The sequence below is a fragment of the Amblyomma americanum genome, chromosome 7 (assembly GCF_052857255.1).
Source record: "Amblyomma americanum isolate KBUSLIRL-KWMA chromosome 7, ASM5285725v1, whole genome shotgun sequence".
Classification (NCBI taxonomy): domain Eukaryota; kingdom Metazoa; phylum Arthropoda; class Arachnida; order Ixodida; family Ixodidae; genus Amblyomma; species Amblyomma americanum.
Genome location: NC_135503.1, coordinates 2,190,685 through 2,206,456, shown reverse-complemented (window position 1 = coordinate 2,206,456; position 15,772 = coordinate 2,190,685). Strand labels below are relative to the sequence as shown.

General features: G+C 46.7%; 1 protein-coding gene and 1 long non-coding RNA gene across 2 annotated transcripts in view; one reads left to right on the top strand and one right to left on the bottom strand.

The window, feature by feature from the left end:
- Nucleotides 1-15,772, bottom strand: part of LOC144098268 (uncharacterized) — a 217,010-nt gene that overhangs the window by 63,133 nt on the left and 138,105 nt on the right. The gene's annotated exons all lie outside the window — the stretch shown is intronic.
- Nucleotides 1-15,772, top strand: part of LOC144098261 (voltage-dependent calcium channel subunit alpha-2/delta-1-like) — a 272,367-nt gene that overhangs the window by 215,948 nt on the left and 40,647 nt on the right. The window contains exons 7-12 of the mRNA XM_077630770.1: nt 9,409-9,469; nt 10,586-10,636; nt 12,207-12,306; nt 13,529-13,597; nt 14,902-14,991; nt 15,584-15,703. Coding sequence (XP_077486896.1) covers nt 9,409-9,469; nt 10,586-10,636; nt 12,207-12,306; nt 13,529-13,597; nt 14,902-14,991; nt 15,584-15,703 — 491 coding nt within the window. The remainder of the gene's footprint in view (nt 1-9,408; nt 9,470-10,585; nt 10,637-12,206; nt 12,307-13,528; nt 13,598-14,901; nt 14,992-15,583; nt 15,704-15,772) is intronic.

The following is a 15,772-nucleotide window of genomic DNA, read 5'->3' as shown; positions in this document are numbered from 1 at the left end:
CCGACGTTACTGCCGGAGAGACATCGGCGCCGTATCCGGCTTCGCGGAAAGCGGCGACAGCGCTCTTGGCGATCTCCCGGTCGTCCCCTCGTTGGGCTCTTTGTGCGGTCAGAGTGTGCGGGAAAAGGTCGGGGCCGCCAAAAGTAGTCGCAGTCTGGTTTCCAATCGAAGCTCTCCGGCGCCCTGCACGCCGGAGCACCGTGTCAGCCTGATCGATTTTGTCTCTCGAGCGGGGCTGCAGGCGCCGACGGGGGGAACAGCGGCTTCGCTGCAGGCTCTCCTCTCCTTTCGACCGGTGAGCGAGGCTCAGGTGAAAACAGCGCCAGCGCAGCTTGGGCAGAGGCCGTCGAGAAAGCTCAACTCCTGTTTTATGCCCCGCCGCGTAATTAAGCGCACCAGAGAAGAGAAAAACGCACCTCGCTGCGCTTGGGGCCTCCCCGCACGCCAATAGGCAGGTTTGAAGGAGCCCGCAAGCGGCCGCTAATGAGCAGAGAACTTGACCACCACCACCGCCGCACAGTGGAGGCCACGAGGCAACGCTGCGCTTGCATCTGCTTCGACATGATGCCTCGCTGCTGGTATAATACTTCCATATTAACGCCACAACGACGGCACGAAAGAAGGGGAGGTGAATGCGCTATTGTGTCCTCCCCCTCTTTTGTGCCGTCGTTGCGCTGCTAATGTCGAAGTACGTAACCAACTGGCCAAAAATGTACGCTGGTGTAGTACTTGATCTGCATGCGGCATGTTCACAAGTATCCGACAGAAGACGTTCTCCAGGCGCCTGTCCCGCCGTCTGCACGCTTGAAACTTAAATTGGTTTTCTGAGGAAAGTAAATGGCACAGTAAATGTATCACGTATCTCGGTGGACACCCGTACCGCGAACTGAGGTAAGCGATAAAGGAAAGAGTGAAAGAAGAAATGAAGGAAGAGGTGCCATAGTGGAGGGCTCCAGAATAATTTCGACCACCTGGGGATCTTTAAGGTGCATTGACGCTGAACAGCACACTGGTGCCTTTTGCGCTTCGCCTACATCGAAACGTGGCCGCCGCGGTTGGGGTCGAACCCGTCAGCTCCGGCTCAGTCGCCGAGGTCGCTAACCACTGAGCCACCGCGGCGGGTGTGCGCACTTCACCTGTCCTGTTTTCGGTGCATATTAACTCACGCGATGGATCCGCTGCTGCAGGAAGGGAAATAAACGAGCGGACGCGTCACTGATTTCTTTTTTCGGCGCCATTTGTGACTCCTGTTCATGTGCGGCTCTTAGCGAAGAAACCTGCTGCGCCTGGCGCCTGCGCTCCGATTCCCCAGCTAGGGCAAAGGGCTAAGAAAGGGTTCTATTCCCTCTCCACTTCGGGTCTTGCCCGAAACCCGCCGGCGGGATTTCGTGCGACTGTGGTTCATCGCGCGCTGTAATTAGGGCGAATGCGGCAAAATGGCGTAAATTTCAATTAAGGAGTAACGACCGATTGGCGTCCACATGAGCGAAACCATAAGTACAGCAAGGAAAGCTATACAGCTTTCGCAGAAACTACGCAGTGAGTTACTATATCGGCGGCCTCGGACACCCGAACCGCGTCGGTGTTCCCGAGTTCCATCTCCGGACAAGGACGAGTTTTCCTTCAAGCGTGGAGTTTCTGAGGGGGCTGTACATTCTTCATTTGTAACCATTTGACTTTGCTCAAGTTGGCGCTATGATGACTAATTTATTCCTTAATTGTGGAATTACAAAATTCGTTCCAAATGTTTGGCCTTGTGTCGACCGCCCTCCTAGGGAAGTTGATAACGGAAGTGCTCGAATGAAACTCTCCGGATTGTATAACTACTTGATGGGTGCTTTGTTGCATAAAGCATAATTTATATTTAAGCGGCCCAAGCAGAACAGATGAGTATCAGATAATGTGACCCGAAAGATCGAAAAAAGAGAGAGGAGGGCCATCTTGGATCTCGTGTGAACACAAAGAACCCGTGGCTGAAGCCGAGCGAAGCATAACGCAAACATTGCATGCGTTTTTCGTCAGCACAAACAGTGTAGCCGTTAGCGCATATGCGGTCCCTTTGGGAGAGAGGGGGGGTACATTTTGGCTCTTAAGGGCGCGATATAGCGTACTCAAAGGGAAAACATCCCGTAGAGACAAGCGCAGACGGCACGCTCGCTGACGTGAGGGCGGCAGCGGACGGGTCCAAGCAGAGCAGCGTTTCTGATGGTTGAGACTTGAGGCACGGTAATTTACTGTGTCGTTTACTGTCTACCCTCCACCAGGTCATACGTCTACACAGGCTCACAGCATATATCTTAGACGACAGTGCATCTGTAGTGAAAGTGGCGAGCCATATACAAAAGCGTAGCGCTTAGAAAAGCGTGCAACACTCGCAGGGGTCATTGTCCGGGTTTCGGTCACGCTCGCTTGGAGTTCGGCTCTACTTCACAGTGCCAACAAAAAAATGTCACGCCGGTGGTCACCGCTGGCACAAATAATTGAATCATCGGCCCTAACGACGACGTTCTGCCTGCTGGACATAACGCGCCACATCGATCCTATCCTCTGACACGATGCGCCGAGTATACGCCGGACTTGGCATTGAGGAAAATGACGGGCAAAAGAGATGAGCACGAATTGTGTGACCATTAGTGTCTCTGCATATAAACTCTTTTATATCCATGCCATGCCCACTTCGACTTGTATACGCCACGGCTTGAGGCGTTTTTATGCTTTTCTCATTATTCGACCTTTCACCTAACCATGACACTCTCGGCTTTTCCGAAGTTGGGAAGAGAAAATTAAGCTTTGAAGAAGAAGCATGTGTCGGAGCAAGGATGAATCCACCCAGCTCGAAGCATGGAGGGGCACAGCGACGTTTGCGGCAACGCTAATGTTCTCCTCCATCATCAGTGCCCGGCGGCGCCTCGGTGCTGAGAGCAGCGCTCCATCGAAACGCTCCGGCTTCGCTGCCCTCAGCCGGGCCCGTTCGGCGTTCGCCATTATTCATGGGACAGACAGCATGCGCGGCCGTCGCCGAAAACGCGGGGGCCGTGTTTCTGTTTTCTTCGCTTCCTTCGATTTCCTCCCGAGCCGTTAATTCAGTTTCGCGTTTTCGCTGCGCTCTGCGCGGGAGTCCTCGCGAGTGAAGTCGGCGCGGTGGGAACAGAAACCTTGCCAATGGATCGGAGTTGCTTGCAGCGCAGTATGAAGGTCATTTGCGATTAAGTCGTTAACTTGATCAGTGCTTCAGTTTGGCTCAGTTATTTTTATTTACTCGCGCTAGGTCTTAAAGTAAACCGATTCCGGGTACGATGCGTGTGCTGAAGTAGACTAAAAATCCAACTAAAGAGTTCAGAATGGGAAGAATACTACTTCCTCCTCCAAAATGCCAGATATCTGAGGCGACCATTGGGCGAGAGATGAGCGAACTTTTCGGGTCATTCAGAAACAGTATACAAAAAGCGACAGCTTAGTAAGCGCAGGAGCCAGGTGCTCACGGCATAAGTCCCATATGTCTGGCCATTATTAGATGTAGGAAAAATAGTGTTTCCGAGCTTATACTGACTGACCACTGGCAACTTTCAGTAGTTTTATAAATGCGTAAAAAAGTGGTAAGTGATAGTTTGACCGAACATCACAGGATATAAAAAGGGCCAGACAGTTAGTACAGTGAAAATATTCCTGAAATAAAGTAATCTTTATTGTTCGTGCGATACCACAGCGAGACGCTGTAGTCGAAAAATTTGCCTCGGAACTGTTTACGGAAGGCACTCGTGGCCTCGTCTCATCTGACTTGCCTCAATCCGGCCAGGTTGGTTAGACAGTGGGTGGTGTGACCTCGCCATGTCATGACGTCATTGTAAGCGAATGGATATTACGAGACACAGCAGAAAGGCTTGACTGTCTTCATAACTGTTGGCATGATGAGAAAAGAAGTAGCGTGAACAAGGTTCTGCGATTTAAAAACAATCTTCGCCTTTGAGAGCTAGGAGTCATGAAAAGCACCGGGCAGCACGCAACTCTTGTGAATGCGAACTTTCTTCCTAATATGAATGTAGCCGCGCAGACACAGTACTGTACTTCTTTGTTTGGACGTTTTTGAAACAATTATTTCCTCGAAAGTTTCTCTTGCATTTGGAATTGTTGTCGAGGAGCCTCTAGCTTGACGGCGAGAAGTCCATGTGGTGTCGAGCTTATAATTTCGTATGCTGCTGTCAGAGCTTATAATTTCGTATGCTGCTGTCAGGCTTCAATTTTCTTGCATGTGGTTGCGAATTGTTAAAATGTATTCGCACTTTAAACATTTACTATAGCAGATAGATAATCTCGCTCTGGTGCTGAAAATAATGTTCCGTATGCTCAGACACCGCGTCAAAATACTTTGTGAACAAAATCTTATAAGCTCTGTGTAACAGTGGCCACTGCGAGTACAAATGATTTCACGACGCTTGCCTAACGGCGTCAACATTGATTGAATGAGCTGGCTAACAATTACAAGTATAGATTACTGGTGAGACGTATTGCTTGTCAGAGAGAAGTGCCCAAATCCTTCTGAGCATATGCTCAGCGGCATGCCGATTGTTTAGCTGAGACAATGTCTGGGAAAATGTTTGGATTGCAAAGTAACACAAACTGTATGCCGCAAGAAATTCAAAGGTGAACGCGGTCGCCACAGGACTGAAAAACAGTGTGGCTGGGAACAATGGCGACCTCAAAATGCAGCCAGCAAAATTCGTTTTACGAAACATTTTATTGGTTCTTATTTACATCTTTAAATTGTCCATAACCTCTGACATGTTTCTAAAAGATATGAAGCGCGCAAAGGTAGTGGTAATATACAAATACGGTGATAAAAACAACTTTTCAAACTACAGACTTATTGCGGTCCTCCCTGGCTGTTTTAAAGGATTACAAATGATTTGTTGAAGAATGAATTCCGTTGATACTTTTCCAGCGTAGCGGCACACGGCCAAAGAAGGCAAGAACAAGGGCGAAAGGAAAAGCGAACACAGCGCTGACAACTGTTTGTTTAGCGACGCACACAAAGCTTAAATGCCCTTAGACCAGCGCAGGCACACACCGTAAAAGAGAAAAAATTAAAAAAAAACAATGTATTGCACTTTTATCACAAAAACAGTGAAAATAAATGTGTTTCCTGCTTCTGATAATAACCTTCACGCTTGAAAAACTTGGTGTACAATCCCTGCAAATACTGTAGTGCTGGACAAGTCTGGCACCTTCCGCATTCTTCAGCTTATTGTATAAAAAAAGTTGGTTCATGTTACAGATACTTGGCTTGTATTATACAACGCTGTTTTTGCGATAAAAGTGTGATACTTTCTTTTTTTTCCATGCACGGTGGGCGCCAGCGCTGGTCTGATGGTATTTAAGCTGTGTGTGTGATGTTGAATAAGCATATGTCAGTCAGCGCTGTGTTCGCCCTTCTGCTCTTTCTTTCCCCTTCCCTTCCTTGGCCGTGTGCCGTTGCGCTGGAAAACTGTGAGCTTAAATCTACAGTGCCAACTAACCCAAGAAATCACTCTACCGTAGTATGAGAGAAACATAGTTTAATTCCTCCATGCGAGATTGTTTCCCGAAAAGGAATGTCGGCTGAACTTGCTTTATCAACAGTAAAATAAATTATAATTAAATCCCTTGGAAGAAAACAGGTAATCATTAATATTTTCATAGACTTCTCTGAGAGCTTTACTCTGAAACCACGAAACACATTTAACGAAACTAGAAAATTATGGTTTTCGAGAAGTATCGCTAAGTCTCCTGAAATCTTATCTCACAAACAGGCAACAATGAATCGTAGTAAATGAGCAGTTTTGTACACTTTAATTCCTGAGAGCCGGTGTTCACAAACCAAGCCTTTCAGGACTGCTGTTGTTCTATTTATACAGTAATAAAATTGTAAACATAACAGATTGTGCTTCCTCCATCATTTATGTAGACGATACGAACATTTTCATACGGTCTGACAACATTTATAAAGTCTACGTTGCAGCCAACACCGCTCTTGAGAAGTTACAGTGATGAAGCCAAGTGAACTCATAACACATTTATACTAAGAAGATGATACCCGTCAAAAAACAAAACTTGTAGCTTTGACCTCTGCATGGTGACAGACAAGATTGCACTTCTGATACAAAATAAGGTGCTAGGGTCATATTTAGCGACTATTGGATACGAAACTCACACGTGAATCATGTTCTCGCTAATTTAGCGAAACCAGTTGGGGCACCGTGCAACCGCCGGCATATCTTATCTACACGATTTAAACTTCAGGTTTATCACTGAAGGTTTATAACTGCCTGTTTTCTTCCAAAATAGATTACTGTTGTTAAGTTCGGAGTACAACAGAAAAAGTAAATATCTATAGATTGTACTTAAGACAAAAAGCTCTTCAAATAGTTGCGCAAGTTTCCTGGGATGCACCACCAGTGCCCCTTTTTTAAATGTTGAAGGTTTTACATTTCGATAATAATACACCGACTCATAACCTACCGACTCATAACATGGCGTAAGAAATACTTGAAGTTCAATAACAGAACGTTTTCATCGCTCTTCAATCTAAAACAGCCTGCTAACATGCAATACTTTCTTTGCGACCAGGACTCATGTTGAATTTCATTTTCTAGAACCGGCCATTGATGGAAGAGCATTGAAAATCATATAAGCAGGCTTGTATATGGGTCCATCCCAAAAGGTGTAAATCAAGACAAGAGGAAACTAGCCGAGCTCGAAAAGGATCTACAGAGTTCTGAATAAATGTGTGCAGCCGATTACAACTTGGTTGCAACCAGCTTAATCTTTCTGTAAGTTAATTTTGGTGTGCCTTACTGTTTGTGTCTAAATATTTTCAGTGCTTCAGTTCATGATGCTTTTTCTGTTGCACTGTACGCCAACAAATTGTAGGAGAGCGCAGAATAAATTGGAGTGCCGAATACTGAGATATGAAGTATTGGGAATGGGAACAATGGGATATGGAATGCAGAATAAATTTGATTTAATTTAATTTGAGTTTAAGGGCAACTCAGCTCCGCACAATTATCTTTTTCTGTGAAAATAAATTTTATAACTATTTCTGGCTATGCGGATAGATATGCAGAAACTCAACATCCACTGAAACCGAGCTGCATAGGGGAATGTTTCCATTTTTAAAGTGAAAGCTTTACTGGCCGCGAACTTGCGATTTCGCCGTGGCGGTGCTCCGATGAGGCACATGACGTCACAACGCGGGCCTTACCGTGGAGCTGAACCGGTCTGGCCGGGCCGGCAGCTGCTTGCCCACTCGGCGCGAAATAGAGACAGTAAGACTTTGGGACGGACTAGTTGGTACATATTCATTTCAGAAGGCAGTGCGCTAAAAAAGGCGTTCACAGGAAGAAAGGAGGTACAGACGACAGGAAAGAAGCGCATGTTCTTCTTTCCTGTTTTTCAATAAGTCTGTCTTTCAATAAGTTCGACGCTGTTGTGCCCGGACAATCCGCCCGGATTCCAAATCTACAGGATGCAAAATTTCTCCTTCGAACGGCCTTTGGACAAGCCCGGTGCTGCGACGCAAGGCAACAGCACCCTAACACTCCCTTGACAAACAAAGATGCTTCTCCACCAGGCAATAGCGCTCTATGGAGAAGCATCGGCGGGCGTCATGTCCAAACGTGCATCAAGAGGCGCCGGTTCCTCTTTCCCCCTGGATGTCACCGCGCGCGACAAACTTGAAGCGGGTGGCCAGCGCGGTCGCTCGTTTTACCTCTCGGATGGTCGTCAAGTGCTGGCTTTGTATTGGGCCGTTTGAGTGACAACCGTTTATCGGGGCTTTATAAGCCCCAACGCTGCCGCCTGGAGACAGACCGATCCACCGGAGAGACCGACCCAGCGTGAGCCGAGTGCCGCTCACGAGAGGAGGGAGATGTGTGACGCGTTGGAGTCTCGGCGGACGTCGCCGTGCGAGAACAGTCGCGTTTGCTGTTAGCTCTCGGCCCCCGTGCCGATCTTGTCCTGTGTATAATGACTTGTGCATAGTGTATAAAGTCCCCTGTTGTTATTCTCACCGACGCCTGACTCGGAGTCTTCGCCACCGCCAAGGGAGCTGCAGCACTCAGTCAGAAAACGGGTGGCGAGCGCAAAGGGACCACCTCAAAGTCACAACAACGCGCAGCCTGGCGACATTGCTGCGCGTTGTATTCATGCAAGTTTGGCTGGGGCAGAGTAATTCTTCTTCTGGATTTGCATTTGAAAAACCGGTGACCGGCTATGATTACTGCTTTGAAGTATGTCTCGTTTCCCAACTAAGCCACAAAATGTTTGTTTAGAGGGCTTCTGCTGCTGACGGCATTTCTTGCTGAATGCACCTTCACGTTCTGAGTTTTCCGTAAATAAGAGCCGAGATTCCATGCGACAGCATTAGAACCCCCCTGTAAGAAAAATGTGTCCGTCGGTGGTGTTCTCTGAGGCCTGAGAGATCCACCTGCCACGGTTGGCAACTGAAGAGAGGCAAGTCCCCCTTCTGCTTTCAGAGAAGAGAAGAAAAGCTGGCTCTCATTGGAAGAACACAGTCGGTGGACGGAGGAGGTTCTGACGCGGGCGGAGGGCTGCGCTACCCGAGGGTGATTGCCACGAGAACAACTCTCCGCCCATACAGAGGTTAAAACGTTAAGCAACTGGTTAAGACAGGTTGGAGTTAACTTGTTTTCGCCCTCGTCGGTCTTTCACAGGTGCCTCAAATTTCAACAGACTTAGATTACTCCCATATCTTGTCTTTTTGTTTAACTTCTCCAATGCAACTTTTCGTATGCTTCTGTTCTCTTGAGAGTATAGTACCCCACAGAGAAGCCTTCGCGTGTTTTAGGGCACGAATAAAGAACGAATGGAAATACAAACTCCAGCGGCTGGCTACCGCGGAGGGTGGGAAGGAAAGTAAGCTGGGAAGAGGAGCTGAGAAAGGCGCTCGCTCTTCCGTTGAAGTGGTTGTCTGCGAGCCACCTCCTGTACCAAGTTTCGATGGATGGATACTGGTTATCAAGCATGGAACAGAAGACCAAGTGTGCTAGGGAGTCTAGGGTAAAGAATTAACAAGTCTAGGTGTGTAATAAAGGTGCGTGTAAAGAAATGTGTGGCATGTGTCGTGTCGTGCAAAGGGGAATAAAAGTCTAATGAGGCACATTTCTGTCGAATCGGTCCATCGATCACCTATCAATATTTTTTTCAGGAAGCTTAACCAACAGGCTTGCAACAAGTTGAAAACGGTGCTAAACGCCTGCTGCAGAACGGTGGTAGTGTTTGTAGTCTCAACGAAAGATAAAAGTGATAGCTTACAAGGATGATTTTCCTATCGCGCTTGACGCGAAGTTAAGGAAAAACTCACCCGAGGTAACAGGATGTAAACAAAACGTCTGATTTTTTTTTATATTGCAGCAAATCGTTGGAAGGTCGCCCCTGGAAAGCCCGACCTGTTCGACGTCCGAATGAGACCTTGGTGAGCACATTTCTTTTTTATTACTAAGAAAATATTTGAATGGCAGCGATCCTTTTAAGCAGCGCTAGGTCTTCCGTTGAGAAAATGAACGCATACGTGGGATTTCATGACAATTTTAAATGAAGAACGACTTTCCTTCGAGGCAATTGCTGTGGTTCATCGATATAAACTCCTTTATTGGAACAACTGCGGTTGGTTAGTATGTAATTTTATTTTTAAAGGAAAAAACCAAATCGTAAGGCCGAATGCTTAAGCATTTGGGTTTATTTTCCTCTCGTTTGGTCCTCTGCCTTTAATCGATGCTCATGGGGCCGTCGGCAATAGCGGATGACATCACTCTGTTGGCGGCAGACACATGCCCGCGGTGCCATTTACTTAAACAAGCCTCACGGCCATGCCGCACTGGCGGACCATTGCTGACGCCGACAAATGACGGAACCCGACGACGCGTCTTGTATGCCTCATGAGATTTATCGGCGATCTTGGAGAAAGAACTGTGCGGTGGCTGTGCAACGGAATGGTGGAGCACGGTACTTGTGGCACGTCCGGACTGGATGCGGCTGAAGGGTGATATCGGAGGCACAGCATCCAGACCGGACGCACTTCTAAATGGTCACTTGCTTCCTCAATTCCATTTGCTTTCCTCACAATTGACGTCCTTACTAAACAAAAGGAAAACGAAACAAATGTTACAAAATATGGCCACTAATGAAAAAAGGCGAGGTGAACATGGCGCCGGAGGTAGGAAAGTCTCAGTCCGCTAGTCAGCGTTTCAACAAGATGACTCGTCTTCGTCTGAGCTAGAGCGGACATCGATGGCCGAGATTAAACAGCTCCTTCGCTCTGCGGGGTTGGGCGGGGAGCAATTTGACTTTCAGTTCACGTCACCTCCTTTCCATTCCACACCCTCATCTCTCTCGCAAGTTCTTCACCCTTGGTGGGAAGGCCCTGTTAACCCCTGCCACTGATGACCGCACTTGCCCAAGCGAAGTCTCCTTCTCGAAACGTTGGCTAGCGGACGGTGCCTCACGCCCCCCAGTATGCAGCACACTTTCCTCGCTCTCGCCCTCTACCGCGGGGCTCCTAATGAGGTTGTATAATGTTTTATACTCGCAGGTTCATAGACGGTTCCAGTTCGCCGAAGGATGTCATCGTGTTGATGGACACGTAAGCTACTCCTCTTCTCTGTGGAGATGAGTTTTCTCGTTTGTCGTGTTGTCGTTTCCGGCAAGTGTACACATGTATATTGTGTGCCCGCCCTGCTAAGATATCGTGAAGCGAACACAGTAACAAAAATAAATAAATGTTCTGACTTAATATTCCCGTTGCGGCTTTCTAGCTGCTGCGCCTGCTTTCTAATGATGGCTTCGGGAATTATATTCTCTGCCGCGATGCCCGATCTCTTTTCAGACTATTTGCAAAATGACATGCTTGCCGAGATTTCGAGACTCGTTAAGAGCATTAGGCTCTCTAATTTATTAGGACTGATGCTTGGGCGAGTTGGTAAGCCATTTTAAAAAGGAAGAATAATTTATCTTTCGCCCGCTTCATAATCTTGGTGTCACTGCCCGATTGCAGCTTTTCCTTGAGCAAGTCAGCAGTCAATGTTTTTGATATGAATCGGTGTTGGAGATATCAGCGCGTTCATTCGTAGTTGGCTGCCTTCCTTCGAGTGTTATAACAACAAAGGTAGAAAAGAGCTTGTATGCCTTAATTTTCACAGAGTTTTATGCATTCATTACGCGCCAGTTGTATCCCATGACGAGGTACAACGCATAAAAGATATTACTGACTCTTCTGAAAAGGAGAGTGAACAAACAAAAGTTCTGTCGTGTCAGCGCCATTTCCGCTATGCCGCTTTCCGCTTAGTTCAAGTTAGCAAACAACAATGCTACACTCATCCAGGTACCGTAATATCTGAAGTTTAGTTCACAGGGCTCAGTGCTTGTTAAAAACAATTTTTGTTTTACTAGACGCTCCACACCAGATACATAATCCGCAGGGAAGGAGAGCATAGTCCGGCAGCCCGTAAGGGCACCGATTTGCCTATATTTTTATATCTGTCTTTCTTTGCGAAGGGTATGTTTTTCCCCAAAAGTTACGCAGTATCAGAATCCATCACAATCGACATTGTGTAGGCGATTGGAGCAAACAGTGTCTTTTATTTTCTTATCGAATGAAGGTTCGTTCCTTGCTCTATTTTTTCTTGAGAGCAGACTCTGCTGGAGTCACTTCTCCCTGTCTGTGAGAGAAAGCACACGACAGCACATTGCGTTGGCGGTCTGTGACACCGGACAGCCTACGCGCATGCATTACGAAGTCAGGTGACAATAACATGCCCCTTTCTCTAGTTTCAAGTGGGGACAAGACGCGCGATATTCTTCGACGAAAGAACTGCCATAGTGGCAGTAATCACGCGTAGGACAAGTAAACTCCGCGATGGCAAGAAATCTAGGCACAGCGAAAGTATGCGCGCAAACAACCTCGTGATAGTGTGGATTGCGCCGGGAATGTCACGTTCTAATAGATGATTTTCAAAAGAAATCTCGTATATAGTGCACCTGCAATTGTCCGCACCGTATCTAGTGTTAACATATAAACGAGTATGTACGGAAATTGCGGTATTCTTCGTGGTGCCATTGTTCCTAAGTAGAGCAATAAATAGCAACATCAGCCTGAGAAATGAATGTTCGGTCCCGTCCTTGCATTGGCCTCTGAAGTTCTGCTCTGTAACCAGGAGCGGAAGCATGCACGGGCCTTCCATGGAGATTATGAAGCTCTCTGTCAAGTCCCTGCTGAAGACTTTCGAGGAAAATGATTTCGTCAACGTGGCTTCGGTAAGAGTTGTTTTAGCTGCTAGAGCACAGGATAAGGAGGAGACGTGTAAAATTCGAGGAGCAGTAAGAGAAAGTTAAAAAAAAATCAGTACCGGGAGGCCTGTTTCGACCCTCTGTCCGCTTCGTTTAGAATGGCCCGCTCGGTTTTGTAGCGGGTCGCTTGGCTGTGTGGCCAAGCGAGCGGTATTCCAGGCGAAGGAAGTGTTTTGTAGTTGGGAAGAATGCAAAAATAATGTGGGCCACTCCTAGAGGTAGCGCTAGAGAGTGGGTGGGGTGTAGAGGAAAGTGGGTGTACAGGATGGTGTTGTGGAAGAGTGAAGGGATGGATAGGAGTGTGCCCGGGTTTGTCACCAGTGGGTGCTTTGGGTGCGAGTGAGCGTGGGGTGTTTTGGTTTGCATGCGGCGCTGCAACGGCGGTAGTGTTGGGTAAAATTAACGACCTACTGCTAAATGGCACCGATACCATTGAGATAATACTTGAGTTTGTGCTCGACTCGCGTCCAAACATTTTGAAAATTGGTAGAGGTGTCATGTCCTTTTTATGTGAATACGCAAAGTATATATCAAAAAGGGTCACAATTTACTACAGTGAAATAGACGGCGTATTGCCTTTCTTGTAACCGAATTTATCTGAGAATTACATCTAGGGAGCATGCCCCATATAACTCATTGCAGTCCTCCCAAGCGCCGCCCATCGGCTACAGAGGAAAGCTATAAGCTTGCACAGAAATTTTGCAGGTGGGGAAAACTTTTGTATTGGTGCAGGAAAAATTATTATTCTACATATTTCACATTTGTAAAAAATTATTACAAATTTGCTCCACCTCGGGAGATTATCCTAAAGAAGGTGGATTTCAGCTTGGTTTACATTGAAATACTAGGCTGAGACTCACTTTGTGCAAAGGAAAGCGGAAACTAGTTTATTCTATCTTGCGCCATATCATGATAACTATTGTCGGGATCATCAACTACGTCCACTTCAGAACAAAAGAATGCCGACACCGAATGCGTTTAAGAAAGAACGGTCTCGTAAAGTTTGACTTCATGCCTGTAATACTGAGCACTAAGGGTCAGTGAAATTCGCCCTGTTTCAGCCTGAGCTGAGTGAAAATGAGAGATTTTCGCCGCAATTTAGAGTAATTTTACTGAAGAACACTGAAATCTATATATATCCTGCAATAGTTTATCCATCCCGCAATAATGCTTACCTCCTTGCGCGCAGTTCGCGGGCGAAGTGCGATGGGTATCCTGTTTCGACACCTTGGTGCAAGCCAACAGACGCAACAAAAGGGTAAGTGATTGTATGGTCAGGATGTGACGTAGAAAATAAAGCGCCGGAACTTTACAAGATTGCTCAAGAGCGGGCTTGTCCTGATGTAAGCGCAACTGAACGTTGACAGCAGGATCCGAGACCATGCCAGGGTGGGTGCAGGGCACCCTCTATCGCTTGCGGCAGCGGCTGCTGCTATGCGGCGCTACTGTCTGGCCAAGCCGAGCGCTCGACTATTGGTGTTAAGTTTGCGGGTGGGGGTACAATCAGTTAACGACGGTTAACGTCGGAAACTGTCCCGTTGACTAGCGTTAAAACTTTATGATGTTCTAAAATGGAGACTGCAAACGTAACTCCGATGACGTTTTTAGAGGGCTAAAGAAGAACTTTTGATCAGAAATAAAGTTGTTCCAAATTTTAGAACCATTTCGATGATTCGAAAGGAAGAATTGAACTTATTGCCAAGACCATGCACAAACTTACCTGCTAATTGTCTGATAAAAAAAATGCGCACACTTAACTTAGCAGAGAAGAGTGGCTTAGCCTTTTGCCTTCATTTATGTCCTTCCACGCCATTTTTTGTGTAACAATTGGGTTTGGGGAGGAAAGCAACATGTGCGTTTAGTGCCGTGCTGATCAAGTAGCGGGCGACTAGGGCCATGTAGACTAATCAGGAGTTTTCTGAAGAACATTCAGAAGGACAAACAGTTGGAGTTCATGCAAGCACACAGCTGTAGTCGCCGGTAAAGGACGCTCTTGTATTTTCGGTGCTTATTTAGGGGACCTTTAACCGCCATTAACGCATTCGAAACGGCTTAATCCGTACCTGTTTTTTTTTTTCAATTCGTAATAGATGTTGTTTTTCTGTGCTTACGTTTCTTTTCTTAGAACGGAGTATGAATAGTTTCTTATCATAAATACTTAAAAGCAGTGTTGTTGTAATTCATTTTTGTGCATTGCCAGTATGATGTCGGTTGTTATGAACTATTAAAAAACTAATTACGAAAATTCACACTGAAGAAAATGCTCATAACCGCTGTGTATGCACCAAGTTGCAAAACAATGTAATCATAAATATCATAAAAGACCAAACTGGTGGGAAACTCAAGGCTATCACATACTAATGCCCGTCTACGGCTAGCAACTAAGCATGAGTGGACTACCGAGGCGGGACAAGAATAGCTGTGCGATCGAAAGAGAGAACTTCAGCCAGGAAAAGCCGGGCCAGCTCTGCGAAGTTTATGTATTAAGCGAAAGACTGACATTTCACACTGTCGTGTCCTTTGGCCGCGCCTTGCTTTTTCCACTTGATCTCGTGTGGACAGATCCTCTCCAAGAGCATCGACCGGATCACCGACGGCGGAACGGCGAGCCTGTCGCACGCACTCGACTTTGCCTTCAGCACGATGGCCGATGTAAGTTGCCCGCAATTCACACTGCCGAGAACTGACGTCCACAAACTTTTCCAGAAAATCTGGCTAAAAAAAGGATGTTACAAGTGAAAACGCAAGCACTGACCAGCTTTAAAAGAAAAAAATAATTTGATATTTTCTTACGGGATGTACCTGTTGTGAGTGCGTAATATAATTTAATGCATATGTTCTGAAAGTTGTGTCACCCCCTGTTTTTCTGCCAAAGTTAGCCGCTTGGTGTCCATGGCCGAGTGAGGCTGTCCAAGAGCCAGCTTTTGCTGTGGGAATCCAGCCACCATGTACATTTTGGTGGTGAAATAAACTTCATTATTAATATTACTACAATCACTTGCAATGCGCGCGAAAAAAAGAAACAAGTTTCAAGGTCTTGACTCGGTACCTCATCTTGTGGACGCGGCTGAAACCATTTTTTAAAGAAAATATTGAAACCTTAGGATGGGTGGCAGCACGATAATTGGGACTCTTGTATCCCACTGCCTCTTGCGAGCCCATCAGCACGGAGAATAAAGTGGGACGTATCTGTCCCATCGTCCCACAAAGGTTTAAGACATGCTTTACGCCTGTATCCTTACAGTTTCAAGGGAACAAGACGGATCACGCTGGCGCAGAGTGCATCCAGATGATAATGATTTTCACAGATGGTGGAACCGAGGACCCCACACCTCTCGTTGAGAAGCTGAACGCTCAGCTCAAGGTGGGCACAACCATGTGACTTCACCAACCACCAACGCGCACGTTAGGCCGCTGGTGCTGCTTGCTGATA